The following is a 19,709-nucleotide window of genomic DNA, read 5'->3' as shown; positions in this document are numbered from 1 at the left end:
GAGCAGTAATTGAAAAGGTGGAGTCATATTGTATCTAAACATCTCTAATCTCTAATGATATACTTCTTGTGAATAAACGATGAACAGACACAATCTGGCCTTAGTAGCTCTTGTGTCGTTAAATCCAATACCAACAACAACATGTCACTGAAAAAAATCGCCTTATTTACTAACAATGTAAAACCCTGATTTCCTAGTGAAGGTGCTATGCATCTTCAAGTCACTGCATTCACGTGCTCAGTTTGAGAGAGAGAGAGAATGCCAATGCTTCAGAATAAAAAAAGAAAAAAATAACTTTTGCACTGGAAGATTTAAAAAAATTAGCTATTCTTCTTAAGGAACTCATGAGATAGGTGAAATCTTTTTCAATTTCTAACAATGTAATAAAAAATATAACAGAGTTTCATTTTTGCCAACGTAAGTCTGGCAGCTCAACGTATACACAAGTTGCATGTAGAAACAAGTACAGTCAGTCCTCGTATAACACGTGTTTACAATTGACATTCGTGTTTACAATACACGAATTTGATCATACACGATTTATAAATAGGGGAATGATATCGTATATAACACGAACAGAATTCGCTTATACATGATTTATTATTATTATTATTATCCATATGGTGCAAGGAAGCCTAAGGCTTATGCTGCACCAGCCAAAAAAAAAAAAAAAAAAATTTTCTGAATTACCCTGAGAGAGAAAAGAGTCAGAAGTAGAAGGGGATCACCAAGAAAGAGAAGAATGATGATATCCAGCTCAGAACCCTAGGTGTGCCAAGCCCATACTCACCAGATGTGAGCCCCCGGGGTTAAATATCCTTATCTGGATATACTTAAATATACTTATCTGGGACAAGTCATTGGCTGTAATAATGATAAATGGCTGGAAGTCAAGAGAAGAATAAATTTTGGATGGATAGCATTCAGGAAATATAGTCAAATACTGAAGAACAATATCCCAATTTGTCTGAAACGTAAAATAATGAACCAATGTATACTCCCCACTGTGATATGGAAGTGAAACTTGGGCACTCACCAAAAGAATGGAAGAGAAGCTGAGAACGACACAGTGAAGAATGGAACAAATTATATTGGGAATAAGACTGTTAGATAAGAAGAGAAATGCTTCGATTAGGCAGCAAACTCAAGTAAAGGACATTCTTATCAAAACTAAAGAACTAAAATGGTCTTGGGCAGGACACATAGCTCAAAGAGGGGCTAGAAGAAAACCTGGAAGACAATGACACAGGTGGACAGATGAAATTCATGAGTTTGTGAGTAGTAAATGGATATCTATTGCACAAAACAGAAGGAACTGGAAAGTTGCTGGAGAGGTCTTCATCCTGTAGTGGATTGAAAATGGCTGATGATGATGATACTTGTAAATGGAAAATCTTTGATTATGTAACCAAGTAATTCTTTCCTGTCTGTTTATTATTGCCTGTTTAATATTGTACTGCAAGTTGGCTTCCATATCAAAGCATTGTTTACATTGCTTTGATATGGAAGCTTGCTTGCCGTAAGAACCTGTCAATTCAGAAGTTTACTTCCCACAAACTCACTATAACTATGCAACACAAAGTCCACTAATTCTGTTTTGTTTTGATTTTGATGAAGAAGAAATTCTCCAGTTTTAAAAGGTGAACAACAGTGCATATTTGCAGTGCTTTTTTTTTTTTTTTTTTTGTAAAAAAATAGGTGCCACTACTCATTCTTTGCTATCAGGAAAAATTGAAAATTAAAAGGATATGAAAAGTACTAAAATTTTTTTTTTTTTCCTGATATTGTTACTTTAGTAGTCATGTTTTTGGATTAAGAACAACAAATTTAGTATATTAACACAGTTTATTAAGCATAAATTTATTATTCAAGCATATAAAAAAAATAAGTAAAATAAGTAAATAAATCGGTCAACTTCTGAGAGCCGGGCACTCAGGATGAAGGGTCCATAGTCACGAATGGTCGTTAGTGTAGTATCTCAAATAGAGAGCTTTATGGTAACTGAAAAATGTTTCTAGTACACCAGTTTGGCCTAAAACTGAGGAACTAACAAAAATGTTATTCATTTGAGTCTTTCAAGTTGTTGTGAATGAAAAGAGTGGGAGAAATAACTCCAGCTTCTTCCTGGAAAAGCAATGAAACTCTTGGAAGAAAAGTGACTGGCAGTTGAGGGCTGTGCAAGTGCGCAGGTGCCTACCCACCATTGTTGCCTCAACACTGGCTGTCTGAGTACCAACTTGCCGGAACAACTCCAGCTTTGAAAATACTTCTCATCACAAAATTTATAAATGACCTTTATAGAATTATTAACTAACTATTTAGCAACCTTTTTGTCACCAAAAGGAGAGTTACTTAGTACAAAGAAGTGCACTATCGAAGTGCAATAAAAATTTTTTTTTTTTTTTTTTTTTTAATTTTAACACAAAAAGTAAATGATGTATTTTCATCAGAATAGTTTTCCCGTGATAAGCATCGAATAATGCATAGCTAATGTTATTTTTAAATTTTTAGCTCCATTAGTGACGAAAATAGGGGGGAACACAAAAATTAGCCATTTTCCTGTCTGGCACTGCCCTTTTTAATTTTTAAAATATTTTAAAATTATATTTTAAAACTACTCATTGAGCTCTTTCCAATGGTGTATATAGGTTGTCGATGTTTCCCCCCCCCCCCCCCACATTTTACTCCTCCGTTTCTCAGACAAATTTTTGTCAACAACGATCAATATGGCATTATGTTGGCCCACATGATGTACAAACCCATGCAAAATTTCGAGTCAATAGGATGAGTGGTTCCAGAGATACAATGCTGTGACAGACGGAGAGACAACCGAGTGACATAAGGGTCTTTCGTTAGACTACGAACCCTAAAAATAATAAGTAAAAATAAATAACATAAGTAAAAATAATTTCATAATAAAGTGGAACTAAATTTTTATTAAGTTCTCATCTGACACCCTATGCCAACTTCTTTTCTTCCTCTTTGTGTGTCGGTTGCTGAATGACGTTTCCGAAGCAGCCACAAATCGGCATATTTTGCTGGATCAAAGCGGGTCAGCAGTGGGCCTACAGTTTTAAGAAACAATAGTAGAGAAACTTTTTGTCATCAGTGAAGCTCTTGTTGGGCTGGTGAACAGATTCATTTGTGAAAATTCTCATTCACATTGACTCAATGAAATTAGTATCGTACTCAGAGCGTCCATCTTTTCAATTAGGTATTCCCAAAAATCCATGAATTGTATTTCTTTCATTTAACTGTAACCTAATTGACAGTTTTCTAACTTCATTTTCACCAAATGGCGACAATTCACATTTAGAAGGTTTAATACCTTCGTTGTCCTAGTTTTCCTTCTCTCGTCATTGATGTTGTCATTAGTTCTTAAATTTGAATTTTTTTTTGAAACTATTCAAAATGTCAGTATCATTTGATTATTCAGGTACTGTGACCATGTAAACAGAGATGGGGAAAATTTACGGAAAAATGTCTAACGCACTTCCGCGAAACAACAGATGATTATTTTCGCCTGGAAAGTCAACTAAAACAGCATAAAGAAATCTAACTTTGAATTGTTTTTTTAATATGGCCCATGTACAGGAAACGTTTGGACACCACTGCAATAGAAGGTGGACCAGAGCTCATTGGGAATACCCCTTGATCTGCTCGCTGTTGACCAGTGCGATTTCTTCGTATGTGGGACAGGTGGTCAGATATGTTTTACCAGGTACCAGTAAGTCGTAGAATGGTAATCCCTTTAGCTCTCTTAATGCATGCAGCATCACTTATTGCCTAAATTGCCCAAAGGCCAGAACAGTGTGTACTGAGTTAATTCTCTCGGTTCGCTATATGAAAATTTTCTTTGCTCAATGGAAAGTATTTTAAATGTTACTTCCAAGGGGAATTCAGAATAATTCACTATAAAAGGACTTCGTTAAACAGAGGTACGACTGAGTAATTTAGAATTATAAAAATGGTTATACAGTTTTATGTAGAAAATATCTTAACAATAGGCAGTGAAAAATGCAAATTTAGTTAAATAATTTTAAGCTTATTTGAATAGTAGGTAGACATGTGAAAAAAATTTACGGAATATTAAAAATTTCGAAGTGCACTGCATCCAAATGTCACATGTCACTGTAAATAAAGGTGCCGGTATGCCGTACCGTTGCGTACCGTCCCAAAAGAGCACTGTATACTTTGTATAAAAAAGTACAGGAACTTCCCAGCAGTGCACTTCGAAATTTGTAATAACTTGATTTAAGTAATACTTGATGTATGCAAATTTGACTTTATGTAAGTTTTTGCTGGCCAGTTTACAAAAGAGGAGACTGGCATAACATCAGTAAGTTTTACCTCTTGAGCATCGTTGCCAGAATCGGCGTCTTCAGCTGATAAGTATGCAGCTGTGAAGGTTGAGGGCTGTGGAGATTTAGAAGGGATCGGCTGCTCAACCTTACAAAAGAACATATTAATGGATGATTGGATGGTGGCTTTTTTCTTTTCATCATGGATTTCTTTGTAGCAAGCAAGCAAGCATATCATTCACCCCTCTGTTAACTTTTAAGAATCATTGGTTGTCAGGATTCATCTTCGCAAACCTTACCATTGCCGATGCAATTTCACGAAATGCTATTACCATATCTCTGATGATGAAGCATCTCGGCTCCTCATTTGGTTCATCTTGAGCTTCGTCAGCATTTTCTTCTTTCACTATTGCTGCCCGAAGTCAATAAGTTCTTTGTTAGATAATTCCTTCTCTTCTTCCTCTATTAACTCCTCCACATCTTTGGCATCACCCTCCAACTGAAGTAGCTCTGCAGCCTTTACAATCTTATCTGTAACCTCTTCATATGATTCGTCTTTTTCAAATCCTTCGAAGCCTTTTATGTGCTGTGGGCATATTTTCTTCCATGCACCATTTAAACAACTTTTAGTAATTTCCGCCCAGGCCTTATTAATGTTTAAGATGGTGTGGTAAATATTGTAAGATTTCCAAAAGTCTAACATAAAATTTTTCTCATCATCTACTGCAGACAATATCTGAGCAAATGTGCGTAAATGGAATGCTTTTAACTTTGAAATAACACCCCGATCCATAGGTTGGATGAGTGAAGTCATGTTTTGTGGTAGAAATATGACTCTCACGTTCGAATTGAAATCATCTAGATGTGTAGGATGTCCAGGAGCATTATCTAATGGAAGCACAATCTTGAAAAGAATGTCGTTGTTTTTACAACATTTTTCAACCTTGGGAATGAAGCAGCATTTAGACCAATCCTCAAAGAGATATTATTATCCGCGCTCTCTGGTTCGATCGGAAATGCATGAGTAGGGTGGCTTTATTGATTCCCTTAAATGCATGAGGATTTCCAGAATGGTACACAAGCAGTGGTTTTAATCTGTAATCTCCCACTGCATTAGCCCCAAGCAAGAGCATGACCCTATCTTTTGAAACCTGGCATTGTCTTTTCCTCTTTGGCAATGTATGTTCGATCCAGCATTTTTTTCTAATACATAGCAGTCTCGTCAGCATCAATAATTTTTTCCAACATATCACAAAATTTCTCTGCAGCAGCAGAATCGGCACTGGCAACTTCACCACATGCTTTAATGTTGTGGAAAACAGTGCAATGCTTGAACCTGTTAAACCATCCATTGCTTGCCATGAACTTAGCTTGGGGTTTGCTGTACTTATCCTTAATATCTTCATAGATACTTGTTGCTTTTGCTTGAATGATCATTAGACTCAGGGGCAGTTGCTTCTGAATCTGATTTTCCATCCATATTATTAATAGCTGTTCCATCTTCGATATAGCACCTGAACACTGTTGATCTTAAGTGCGTTGATCTTTTGACATGTGCTTTTATACATGCACTGTCCTTTAAAATAGTATTCACTGTTGAAGCAGCGAGACCTAATTCTCTTGCCATAGATGACAAACTTTGTCCTGCTCTGTACTCCTTAATTAATCATCTTCATTTCTAAATCAATTTTGTTTCGTTTCCTGGCACTACCACCACTTGCACTTTCCATTGGTTTCTTTCCCTTCATCATTGTAATACGTAAATAGGAATGAAGAGGAGTTTCTGAAAATTTGTTTTTTCATATGATTGCAGATTTCAGTGAAGGGAACACATTTCACCATAATAACATAAAAACCCACACAACTGCAGTTATCAGTATTATCGCAAATGTGTTACTACCCGTTTATAATTAAATGCACTAACAAAAAAGCCCACTAAACTAGAAAGTGCAAATTGTTTTTTGGTAATGACCTCCAGAAACGTGCTTTAGAAAAATATCACAAAGGCATTGAAAATTGATTCTCATAATGGGAACATATATGATAACGATGAAAGTGTAGTGCAATTTCCATTATAAATATTGCCTTAAAAAAAAAAAAAAAAATTTAACTATGTTATTGGGTTCACATTATGATATTTTCACAATACCTTCATTTATCCCTATAGATGCAAAATATGTTTCCATATTTTTTTTTCAGTTTGCACCAGCTGGCAAAAACTTGCATTAAGTCGAGTATTACATAAGTTGGGAGTTCCTGTATTGGTTTATTGAAATGTTTAATTTGGTTACTTTTTAGAAATATAATGAAATTTAAACCCTTTTCAATTTAAGTAACATAAGTATTGCATCTAAATATTGTTTTTCTGCTTTTGTTTTAGCAACTTGATCATCCGAATGTGATCAAATACTTGGCATCATTCATTGAAGACAATGAATTAAACATTGTTCTAGAGTTGGCTGATGCTGGTGATCTGTCACGCATGATTAAGGTAACTTTTTTTTTAAGCCTATAATCTGTGCAGTATAAGGCCATCCAAAACATTTAAACCAGAATTTCATTGTATTTATTAGTTAACATGATCAGTAACAAGTTAATGTAGTCACTTAAGTAATAGAATTTCACCTGCATGATAAACAGCATCGACACAAGTATCAGTATTGGCAAAATGATAAAAGGAAACAAACTTATGTAACATTATTAACAAAAAAAAAAGAGAGAGAACTGAATAACCAATGTCATCTTCCATACTTCATTTACCCATTTCTTTCTGAATTAAGATAGACTTTCACTTTCCACAAGAGTATTGAGAGTTTATTATAATAAAAAGGAAAATTTTTGGATATTTTCCAAAAATAAAGGTGCTCTTGGTGTTTAGCATAAAGGTGCTCTTGGTGTTTAGCATAAAGGTGCCCTTGGTGTTTAGTTTACTCAGCCCTTAACCCTTTCAAGAGAGTGTTTATAAATTGTGTCATCCCTATGGAATGAATTTTCTTGATTTTCTTATTTTTGGTGGACTCAAAATACAGTTGGACTTTCAAAATCTGGCAATCTGTTATAGGATGCTATGTTTTCAAAATCTCTGACCCAGAGCTAGTGTAAACAGAATTGTGATGACAATTAATTTACAGTTTTAGGACCTTATCAATATTATAACTTAAAACAGGGATCAGCAAATAGTTAGTCAAAGTGTATAGAAATAAAAACAAAATATAATTTTATAGAAAATGAAAATGTCAGAAATCTCATTGATTACTTATCAGACTTAGTTATTTCAAATTTTTATGGATCTACTTATGTAATAGTATTAATAATACCAAATGATGCAAGGAAGTGAACTTTTAAAAAATACATAAATGAAGTAATAATTAAATTAAAATGGAATAGTCATACTATTCCCATTTCCAATAAGTAATTATCCAATTTTGCTTTAAACAGCCAGACGTGCTGCCTCTGTCACGATAGGAGGCAGTTTGCACTGAAAACGGAGATCAAATAGTGGGTGTATATTGTAAGGCATATACATACAAATACAAAATTCTTCCCATTATAGTGGTAACGTTTTTTTTGTCCTATGCTATATTTGCCAGTGTATAAAGAAGCATGTGATTTTTCTCTTGAACTTTAAATGGAACTGAAAGCATTTTTAATCTGCCCTCCATTAATCTTTTTGAGAGAAAATACTTCAGTTAATGCAGTTACTTTCATTTTTCTGTTGGTCTGTTAGAACAACTATGACAATACATCATCAGCAGTAACAATAATATGAACTGTTAAGGTGTCCCATTTGCTTTTGTTGCCAAACATATTATTATACTCTTGTATATTTATTTTCTGAATTTTTAATTATAAAATTCTTCATTAATGTTCATGCTTATTGTTTAACAGTCATTAACTTCCTTCATTTTTCTTGCCTCATATGTTCAGTTACAATTATGTCATAGTCCTCATCAAACATTTGTTAGTTTACATATTCACTGCTTGCCCATTTTTAATAATACTACTACTACTACTACTCATAGTAGTAAGAGTGTCAGCTGTTGACAGAAACAGAATGCTTTAAAAAAATAGAGTAAGAAATATGTTCATAAAAGGGAAAAAGATTGTGAAAACCTGTGTGTATTAACCATTAATGGTAATATTAATTTTTTTCAGAACAAATTCCATAAATGGAATTTGTTTTGAATTGTGATTTGTATTGATTCAAGTCCGCTTTAAAGATAAACCAGCTATCCTCACAACTGTTTATTATATTATATTATATTATAGTATATTATGTATTGAAAGAAAAGATCATGATTTTCTGTTTTAAATACGATGTTGGATTTCTGCATAGTTTCAGATACCAGTGCTACCACTTTTTCGCATGAAAGTTCATTGGCTTGGATCAAGAAAATTGATGAAAGATCAAAAAATGAATCTTTTAATAGTCTGCTTCTACAATGTGATTGCAGAACAAAAGACAGACAAGATAAGACTGATTCTTTTCAATGGTTGTATCTTGCTTCTACCATCAAATTTGGATTTGAAGATCTGCATTATCAAGGTGGTTCCAGTGAAAATGTCCTTTGCTGCATGAGAAACTTTTACATTAAAACATTTTGTTGAAAATGTTCAGAAAAGATTTCTGAACACTTTCAAAAGAAAATGCATGTTGTAACTTGTTATAGTATGCATTCTAAGTTTTAAATATTGGTGGCCACCATTTTAGTAGTTATTTTAGTTATTTCAATATTGGTTGCTCCTAAATGTAATTGTGTTGCATGTTGATTAAGCTATATCGGATAACTGTATTTTGGCAAGATGTTATTCACCTTTGTATTATAACTGTCATGCAAAACAATATATGCATGTTTTCTTTAAATTTTACAGAAATATATTGCTGTGAATCCTAAGTCCATGAATTTAATGTGCTTAAAGAAACTTAGCATTTTTGACCTGTGAAAGTTTGCCAAACTAAATCCCCAATTCAGCCATAGAACAGTATTGTAGAAATTAAAGTATAAGTTAATTTTCTATATAAATACTTTTGTCCACTTGTGAATAAGAGAGTGCAGTTGGCTGTACTGAGCCTATTCATATTTCATGCAAGTTCATTTCAGACATATTGCCAACACTCCCTCATTGGTTTTTTTTTTTATGATCAGTGAACTTCTGGGAATGACAGTTTGTGATGCCATTCATAGTGCACAAGATCAGTGCAGCTGGAGGAATTTGTTGGTGGCCACAAAAGCTGCCCGGAGAGCTACGTGACTGGAAGATGAAGTGGAAGAACAGATTTCATCACTACAAGAATCATTTTACTGACCCTACCTTAGCAAACATTGATTAAAAGATTAAAGCATCAGAAGATTAAAACAGTAATCCAACCAAGGAAAAGAAGACTAAGAATCTTGTAGATCATCCCAGTTTACATTCTTATAATGAAAAACAACAGGAGGCTAAGAATAACCACAAGAGAAAGGTTCCATTAGAGAAGAGACCATCACCAAGTTGTGATCTCCTCAACCATACACTTGGAAGGATTCTTTGTAAGAAAAAGGTCAAGGGTGTTGGCTGTGTGATTAGGATAGTCTGGTATTCTAATAGGTAACTGAACAATCTCAGCAAGCTAATTAGTAATTACAAAAGCCTCAGCATCTCAACCAGCTGGAGGTTTGAACATTAAAATCACCAAGGAAAATGACCACACTGTTAGGAAAGTTGGACCGAAGGTCAAGAAGTCAAGCTCTGAAGAGAAGAAAGTCAAGCTTCAAAGAGAGGAAGTTGAAGAGTTCCAAGTGATTAGTGGAATTGGGAGATTTATAGAGGCAGCAGCCAAATTAGGCAGGATGGGGTGCAGAGATTTGAAGCCAAAAAAGATCAAAAAGAAGTTATTCTAAATTACTAAGTCTCTGACAGGGAAAATCAGGGTGGTTATATGCAACCTCATTATAAGACATTCTGATTTACTAGCCCACTCTATTTCTCTATACAATTGTTTCTCTGTACATCTGTATGATGGCAGTCATCATGAAACAGGTGGGTATATGGGATGTGTTAGGATAACTAAGAATAAGAATAGGTACACGTATACCAATGCTAGAAATATAGTAAATAAATTTGATGAATTTGAAGTGTTGGTCAAGACATCAAAGGTGGTTATTGTTGGGATATCAGAGAGAACATTTAATATGAGGAGCCCATCAAGCTCTCAGCTGCCCAACTGAATGCCAGAGCTCACTCCTGAGGATCAGGCAACACAGCGGCAATCTCAAAGGCAGAATGCGCTGGTCCCACAGGATTTAGTAATTGTTGGTGACTCTATTGTCAGGGAGACGGGGAATATATTGTGTAAAAAGGATAGATGGAATGGGACCAGCGTATGTCTGCCAGGGGCAAAAGTTGATGACCTTGTGAAGCATATATCATCTTTTAAGGACACAAAGGGTGATATTGTTGTACACGTTGGCACCAATGACATTAAGAGTAGGAGATCTTCAGATTTACTTAACAAGTACAGGTTTAATGTTGCAAAAAAAGTCATGAGTTAGGGTTAATTTTGAAAGTGTCTGCAATTCTGCCCAGACACGATAGAAGGAAGTACATGATGAGAGCCTTGTCAATCAATTCAACCCTGGAGGGAATGTGCAAGGCTCAAGGGGTAGAATTATTTTCAGCGTGGTCTGTGCTTGTTAACAGGAGGGACTGCTTCTACAGGGATGGGATACACCTAAATAGAAAGGGTGCAAGAATATTTGCTGATGCTATCGAGGCAGTGTTAGGTGGGTCGAAAAACTGCTAGCCGCAGTTCCGACTTGGTTAAAAGTAGCCGCAGGCAGAGGTGAAGGTAATTCTTGCACTACTTCTATTAGAATAAGCAGCGGCCTGGAGTGAGAGGTGCTGGGGGTTTCAGGGACTGATGGCAGTCATCGTGAAACAGGTGGATATATGGGATGTGTTAGGGCAACCAAGAATAAGAATAGGTTCATGTATACCAATGCTAGAAGTATAGTAAATGAATTTGAAGTGTTGGTCAAGACATCAAAGGCGGATATTGTTGGGATATCAGAGATGTGGTGTCTCACAGATATTAGGAATGCAGAATTGGAATTTGGGGAGTACAATGTGTACAGAAAGGATAGACAGAGTAGGAAGGGAGGAGGTGTTATTCTGTTAATTAAGAAAAACATAAAATCAAAAGAACTGCATCCAGTTGATATGGATGAACAGTGCACTGTTGAGTCAGTTTGGTGTGACTTAAGCACTGTGAAAGCAAAAATAAGAGAAGGAGTGTTATAGGCCTAATGACTCGAATGAGTACAATGAACAATTGTACAGAGAAATAGAGTGGGCAAGTAAATCAGAATGTCTTATAATGAGAGATTTTAACTTCCCAGATATTGACTGGAACTTGTGGGTTGGTCACTCGCACACTAGTAAGACTTTTGTGGATTTATTGGATGATTGTTTTCTGCAGCAGCATGTTCGAGAGTCAACTAGAGAGGGTAATACTCTGGATCTGGTTATCAGCAGTGATCATTCGTGTATTAAGAATTTGCAAAAAAAAGGAACCACTAGGTGACAGGGAGCACAGTGTACTGATGTGGGATTTACTTAAAGATATAATTACCATCAGGGGTAAAGGAAAGGGTTTTTGCTTCTGTAAAGGTGACTACAGTGGTCTCAGACAGACTTTAAATTCTGTACAGTGGAACCAACTGTTGATGTTACCAACAGAAATTCTAAGTGGGAAGCATTCAAGGAATTAATCGTGGCAGCTACTAAAAGTTTCATACCAATTAAGAAATATTGTTCAAGGTTTAGGCCTAAATGGTTGTCAAATGAACTAATGAGACTCGTGGTAGAGAAGAAAAATGCATGGGATGCATATAAATTATCAGGTGACACAGAATCCTATGATATATATATAAGCAAAGGCAGATTACGAGAAATCTTTAGCAAAGGATGCTAAGAAAAACAGCATGGATTTCTTTACTTATATAAACTCTAAAAGGAAGGGGATGAATCTGATTGGTCCACTTGATATCGATGGTTCGACTGTTGATGATCCTACTCAGATAGCAAACAAAATGAATGAGTATTTTGCATCTACATTCACACATGAGGAGTTATTAATGTTTGAAAATGCCAGAAGGTTATCAAATTGTAGCAGGGTGCTTAATGATTTTGCAATAACTGAGAGCAAAGTGAAGGAGAAATTGTTGAAGTTAAACATAAGAAAGGCACATGGGGTGGATGGGATCTATCCAGTTACTTTAAAAGGAGGCGGCAAAGGAAGTAAGCAAACCCTTAACCATAATTATGAAAGCATACTTGGACTCGGGGGAGGTCCCCACGGACTGGAGATGTGCAAATGTATTCCCAATTCACAAAGGGGGATCGAAGGGTGACACGAGTAATTATAGACTGGGTAGTTTAACTTCTGTTCCGGTTAAAATAATGGAGTCGCTGGTTAAAGACTCATTGCAGGTCATCTAGACAAGACTGCAGCAATAATTTAGACACAGCATGGGTTTGTTAAGGGAAAGTCTTGTCTGACAAATTTGATTGGTTATTATGATGTGGTTACAAAGGAACTGAATGCAAAAAATAATTTTGATATCATATACTTGGATTTTAGAAAAGCTTTTGACACTGTTGTGCATGGAAGACTACTATACAAATTGGAGCAGAATGGTATTAAGGGTAAGTTGCTACAATGGATAAAAGGATGGTTGAGTGGGAGAATACAGATAATGGTAATCAATGGGTGCTGCTCTTTGTGGACTAATGTTATTAGTGGAGTCCCACAGGGTTCGGTGTTTTGGATGCCTACACAAATGGACGGCGAACCACAGGGTTCGCCATCCATTTGTGTAGAATTGGAAGGGCAGCCTTTTGCCTCTCCAAATCCTCAATTTCAGTTTTAAAGCATTTTAGTCTTGCACTCCACATGTCCTTGATTTTTAAGTCCTTTAACTTAATTTCAAATTGTGCTTCATGTGGGCTAAAAGTTAAGAGCCGCAGTTACATGCTCAAAGAGCTGCATTTGGCTCGCAAGCCGCAGGTTGCCGACCCCTGAGCTATGCCCTCAAAATGTGGAAGATTGTGTCTTGCTATGATGCCTATCATTACCTCAAAAGATATCTATTGTATCTTATGATGGAAAAGATGAAGTTTCCAGATTCGCTTTAGTCTCCAGAGCTTTGCTCTGGAGACTAAACATGGGTTTTACTGATTTCAGCCTCCAATAAGCAAAGTGGTGGCATTGCACCTTTTTATGACAGTCATCTACTCCTAATATTGCTTGGTAACAGAAAGAAGGAACATCCCTCAGCATGGTGTGGGCACTACACCTTGACCTCTGCATACATTACTTGGGTTATCACTTCCAGTATACTAGTTGCCATATTTGGGACTTGCACAAGGGAGTTATACCCGGGGTTACTAACAGTCCTACCATTCAGCATGTCACAGAATGACTGGACTAAACTATATCTGAACTATAACTGCAGTCTTGTCTTGATGATCCTGCAATGCTTCTCTAACCAGTGACTCCATTATTTTCTCCCAGACAGAAGTTAAACTAACAAGTCTGTAATTACTCATGTAACCTTTTGATCCCCATTTGTGAATTGGCGATAAAGTTGCACTTCTCCACTCTGTGGGGATCTCCCCGTGAGTCCAAAGATGCCCTCATCACCATGGCTAACAGCTTGCTTACTTCTTTTAATATAACTGGATAGATCCCATCCATCTCAGGTGTCTTTCTTATGTTTAACTTCAACAATTTCTCCTCCACTTTGCCCTCAGTTATTACAAAATCATTAAGCACCCTGCTACAATTTGATAACCTTCTGCCATTTTCAAACCTTAATAACTCCTCATGTGAGAATGTAGATGCAAAATACTCATTCAGTTTGTCAGCTAAGCAGAATCATCAACAATTGAACCATCAATATCAAGTGGACCAATCTGATTCATCCCCTTCATTCTAGAGTTTACACAAGTAAAGAAGTCTTTACTTGCGTAAACAGTTTTTCTTTGCATCCTTTGCCAAAGATTTCTTTTAATCTGCCTTTGCTTGCCTAACCTCCTTTGTCACTTGATTACAGACTATCTTATATCTACCATAGGCAGATATAAGATAGTCTGATGATTTATATGTATCCCATACATTTTTCTTCTCTACCACAAGTAGTAGTAGTAGTGGCATGTGATGCAAGAAAGCAAGTGTATGAGCTTATGCAGCATCAGCCAAAAAAAAAAAAAAAAAATTTACAAAACAATTCCCTCTAAATGTTTGTCCAGTTCCTCCTTAAATTTATTTAACTTATCAACTTCCACAATGACAGATGGAAGTTTTGTTCCAGCAATTATCCACCCGCTGGCCAGAGGCAAATTTCCGCACATCTATTCTACATCTGTCTTTCCTCAATTTGAATTTATGCCCCCTTAGGTTCGTAATCTGAACAAGTGGAAGGATCCCATCAGAATTCAGTGTGCTCAACCGATTCAAGGCCTTATACACCTTAGTCAGATCACCGCGCAGGTGCCTAGTCATCTCCAGCCACTGCAATTTGCAGAACTTAAGCCTCTCTTGGTAAGAGGATCCCTTCTCTGTACATGCTCAAGAATATCTACATCCTTCCTAAAATGAGGCCTCCAAACCTGTACACAGTACTCGAGGCATGGCCTGACCATTGCCTTATACAGAGGGACACTCACCTCCTTTTCCCTGCTAGCAAAATTCCTGAATATCATTGACAAAACCCCATGACCTGCCCTGGCAGCCTGTTTGCATTGCTCAGAAAACTTTATATTTGACTGCACAATTACTCCCAGGTCTTTTTCATTTTCTACCACCTTAAGTGTAGTACCACACTGTTGGTACGTTTCTCTGGGGTTACTTCCACCCATATGCAGAACTTTGCATTTGTCAATATTAAACTTCAGTTGCCATTTCTCAGCCCATCTGCTCACATTTTCTAGATCCTGTTAATGACGGTAATGGCAGTAGCACACTGCCATTACTGTCATTAACAACCCTGCCAACCTTTGTATCATCTACAGACTTCAACACTAAGCCTGATATAACTTCATCAATATCATTGATAAATATACAAAACAACAGTGGACCCAACACTGAACCGTGTGGGACACCACTAATAACATTAGTCCACGAAGAGCAGCACCCATTGATTACCACCCTCTGTCTTCTCCCACTCAACCATCCTTTTATCCATTGAAGCAACTTGCCCTTAATACCATTCTGCTCCAATTTGTACAGTAGTCTTTCATGTGCAACAATGTCGAAAGCTTTCCTGAAATCCAAGTATATGATATCAAAATTATTTTTTGCATCCAGTCTCATTAGTTCATCTGACATCTATTTAGGCCTAAACCTTGAACAGTATTTCTTAGTTGGTATGAAAAACCTAGTAGCTTCCAAGATTATTTCTTTGAATTCTTGTGATTTGGAATTTGCTGTTGGTAACAACATCAGTTGGACCCACTATATAGAATTTAAAAACAGTCTGAGACCACTGAAGTCACCTTTATGAGTGACCAACCCACAAGTTCCAGGCTATATCTGAGAAGATAAAATCCCCTATTATAAGCGAATCTTATTTACTGGCCCACTATTTCTCTGTACATTTGTACTCATCAGAGTCATTAGGCCTATGACACTACTACTCTCAAATTTGCTTTCCCAGTGCTTATGTCACACCAAACTGACTCAACACTGCACTGTCCATTCATGCCAACTGGATGCACTTCCTTAGATTTTGTTTCTCAAATTTTCTCAAACATTCCTTATATCTTTGTGACACCACATCTCTGATATCCCAACAATATCTGCCTTTGTCTTCACCAGCACTTCAAATTCATCATATATATTTACTATACTCCTAGCATTGGTGTTCATGCAAGTATACATGCACCTGTTCTTATTCTTAGTTACCCTAACACAGCCCATGTATTTTTTGTTGTGCAATGACTTCCAGCAGTCCTTGAAATCCCCAGCACCTCACTTTCCAGGTTGCTGCATTCCAATAGAAGCAGTGCAAGAATCACTTTCATCTCTGCCTGCAGCTACTGTTAATCTATTAGTCTGCAAATCCCCTCTCAAGTTGGAAGTTTTCTGATTTAATTTTTTTCAGGCCACACTGAGAAAAATTCCATCCCATGAGCCTTGCAAAATCTCTCCAAGACCAAATTGATTGACAAGGCTCTCATCATATACTCCCTCCTATCGTGTCTGGGCAGAATTGTGGACACTTTCAAATTTAACCCTAACGTGTGACGTTTTTCAACATGACCTGTACTTGTTAAGTAAGTCTGCAGATCTTCTACTCTTAATGTTGTTAGTGCCAACATGTACAAAAATATCACCATTTATGCCCTTAAAAGATGATATCTGCTCTACAAAGTCATCAACTTTTTCAGCTAGCAGACATACCCTTGTCCTATTCCACCAATCGTTTTTGCACCTGACAACAGAGTCACTGACAATAACTAGCTCCTGTAGGAGGAGAGCATTTTGCCTTGAAGATTGCCGCTTTGTTGCATGATGCACAAGAGTGAGCTCTGGCATTGAGTTGGTCAGTTGAGAGCTTGATGGGCCCCTCATTTTAATTCCTTCTAGGGCATCTACCCCACTCTTAAAACTTTCATACACGCCCATGAGAACATTGTGTTGGCACCTAATTTCTTGACACTCTCTGCACTTAGCACAGACAAAGATGTCCTTCTTGGCTAGATCATGTCCTGTTCCAGAAAGTCCACAAATATTTCAGAAGTTGCACATTTTTTTATGCTGAGATGTGTTGGAGGATTGCCCCCTTCAGTGTCCCCTGACCAACAGCACTCCCGCTATTTTGTGCATGTTGCCTCGCTGCTCTAGTCTGGAGTATGATTTCTGTTTAAATATGATTTAATTAGTTAACAATGAAAATTAATAAGGTTTATAAATTTAATTTATTAATTGATTATTTAGCATTAGTATTAGTTGAGGCAGATGAAACAAGAAAGCAAGCTTATAGAGCATCAGCCAAAAAAAAAAAAAAAACCTTTCCATTTCACCCATCTGGTTACTTGAAATGTTTGTCTAGTTTAACCTTAAATTTATTTAAGCTACAAACTTCCACAACAATAGATGGAAGTCTGTTCCAGCAATCTGCTGGCTAAAGGTAAACTTCTGCACATCCATTCTACAACTGTCTTTTCTCAATTTGAATCTGTTCCCTCAGGTTCTTAATCTCAGTAAGTGGAAGTATCCCATCAGCATTGAGCCTGCTCAAACCATACAAGGCTTTATACACCTTAATCAGATCACCACACAGGTGCCTAGTCTCTAGATGCTGCAACTTACAGAATTTAAGCCTCTCCTGGTTAAAGCACCCCTTTGTTCCACTCACCAATCTTGTTGCCTTTCTCTGTACTACTCGTTCTAGTAACTCTACAACTCTAGCAACCTAGAATGAGGCCTCAAGGTGTGGAGTTTCTACTAGCAAAATTCCTATATCTCTTTGACAAAACTCTATTACCTACACTGGCAGCCTGTCTGCACAGCTCAGAGAACTTCATATCTGACTGCACAATTACCCCCAGGTCTTTTTCATTCTCCACACTCTCTGAGTGTAGGCACCTCCGTAGCCAGGTGGGAAGGAGCAGCAGTGCATAGCACACGCTCCTTGATTAGACCGGGGTTTGAGCCCGTCACCACCAAATACGGAGTATGTGGAAAGGTCAGGGAATGACCACCGCATATTCCCGGAGCAATATGGCCTTAGTTGCTAATGTTCCTAAAAACCAAATAACAACAACAACCAAATACGGAGGATGCGGAAAGGTCAGGGAATGACCACCGCATATCCAGGAGCAATATGACCTTAGTGGCTAATGCTCCTAAAAACCAAATAACAAACAAACTCCCTGAGTGTAGTACCACACAGTTGGAATGGTTACTGCTAGCCATATGCAGAACTTTGCATTTGTCAATATTAAACTTCAGTTGCCACTTCTCAGCCCATCTGCCTAACTTTCCTAGATCCTGTTGCAGTAGCATACTGTCTTTACTATCATTAACAACCCTGCCAGCCTTTGTATCACTACAAACTTGGACATGAAGCTTGATATACCTTCATCGATATCATTAATAAATAAAGTAAAACAGCAATGGGCTCAGCACCGAACCCTGGGGGACTTCTCTAATAACACTAGTTCACAAATAGCATTGTCTATTGATAATCACTGTCTTCTCCCACCCAACTGTCTCTTTATTCATAGCAATGACTTTCTCTTATTGCCACTGCTCCAATTTGTAAAGCAGTCTTTCATGTGCAACAGTATCAAAAGTTTTCATGAAATCCATGTATACATTTATTATTTTAATTTATTTTAACTAGTTAGTCAGTCGTTGCAAGAAACTTGGATGATTTGCATACTTTGCCAAGGATTTCTCTTTATTATTATTATTAGCTATATAGTGCAAGGAAGGCTGAGGCTTATGCTGCACCAGCCAAAAAAAAAAAAAAAATTCCCGGAGTTTTCGAAAAATTCCTGAGAGAGAGAGAGAGAGAGAGGAAGAGAAGGAAATCACCAAGAAGGAGAAGAATGATGAGATCCAGCTCAGGACCCTGGGTTTGCTAACTAAGCCCATACTCACCAGATGTGAGCCCCCAGGGACCTTCGCTTGACTAACTTCCTCTGTGACTTGATTACAGACTAGCTTATATCTGCCTTAGGCTTTTGTGTCACCTGATAATTTATATGCATACCACACATTTTTCTTCTCTGTCACGAGCCTCATTAGTTCATCTGATATCCGTTTAGGCCTAAATCTTGAACTGTATTTCTTAGTTGGTATGAAAAGCCTAGTAGCTTCCAAGAAAACTTCATATCTGACTGCACAATTACTCCCAGGTCCGTTTCATTCTCCACTACCTTAAGTGTAGTGGAGTAGTGTACCAACCCAGTTGGTACACTACTCTGGGATTACTGATACCCAAGAGTAGCGTACAAACATATACGTAGTACTTTACATTTATCGATGTTAAACTTCATTTGACACATCTCAGCCCATCTGCTCAACTTTTTCAGATCCTGTTGCAGTAGTGCTATCATTACTGTCATTAACAATCCTGCCAATCTTCATGTTGTATGCAGGCACCTCCGTAGCCAGGTGGGCAGGAGCAGCAGTGCGTAGCACACGCTTCTTGATTTAGACCGGAGTTCGAGCCCGTGACCACCAAATACGGAGGATGCGGAAAGGTCAGGGAATGACCACCGCATATCCCCGGAGCAATATGGCCTTAGTTGCTAATGCTCCTAAAAACCAAATAACAAACAACAAATAACAAACATGTTGTATGCAAACTTATACATTAACCCTGATATACCTTCATGAATATTATTGATAGA

General features: G+C 37.1%; 1 protein-coding gene across 1 annotated transcript in view; it reads left to right on the top strand.

Moving 5' to 3' along the window:
- LOC150080861 (serine/threonine-protein kinase Nek7-like) overlaps positions 1 to 19,709 on the top strand; it is a 137,780-nt gene that overhangs the window by 60,009 nt on the left and 58,062 nt on the right. The window contains exon 4 of the mRNA XM_090380844.1: positions 6,682 to 6,792. Within this exon, the coding sequence (XP_090236970.1) occupies positions 6,682 to 6,792 (111 nt within the window). The remainder of the gene's footprint in view (positions 1 to 6,681; positions 6,793 to 19,709) is intronic.

The sequence above is a fragment of the Mastigoproctus giganteus genome, chromosome 9 (assembly GCF_048544385.1).
Source record: "Mastigoproctus giganteus isolate SK-2022 chromosome 9, ASM4854438v1, whole genome shotgun sequence".
Taxonomy (NCBI): domain Eukaryota; kingdom Metazoa; phylum Arthropoda; class Arachnida; order Uropygi; family Thelyphonidae; genus Mastigoproctus; species Mastigoproctus giganteus.
Note: the sequence above shows the minus strand (reverse complement) of the source record. Positions and strands in the feature narration are given on the sequence as shown.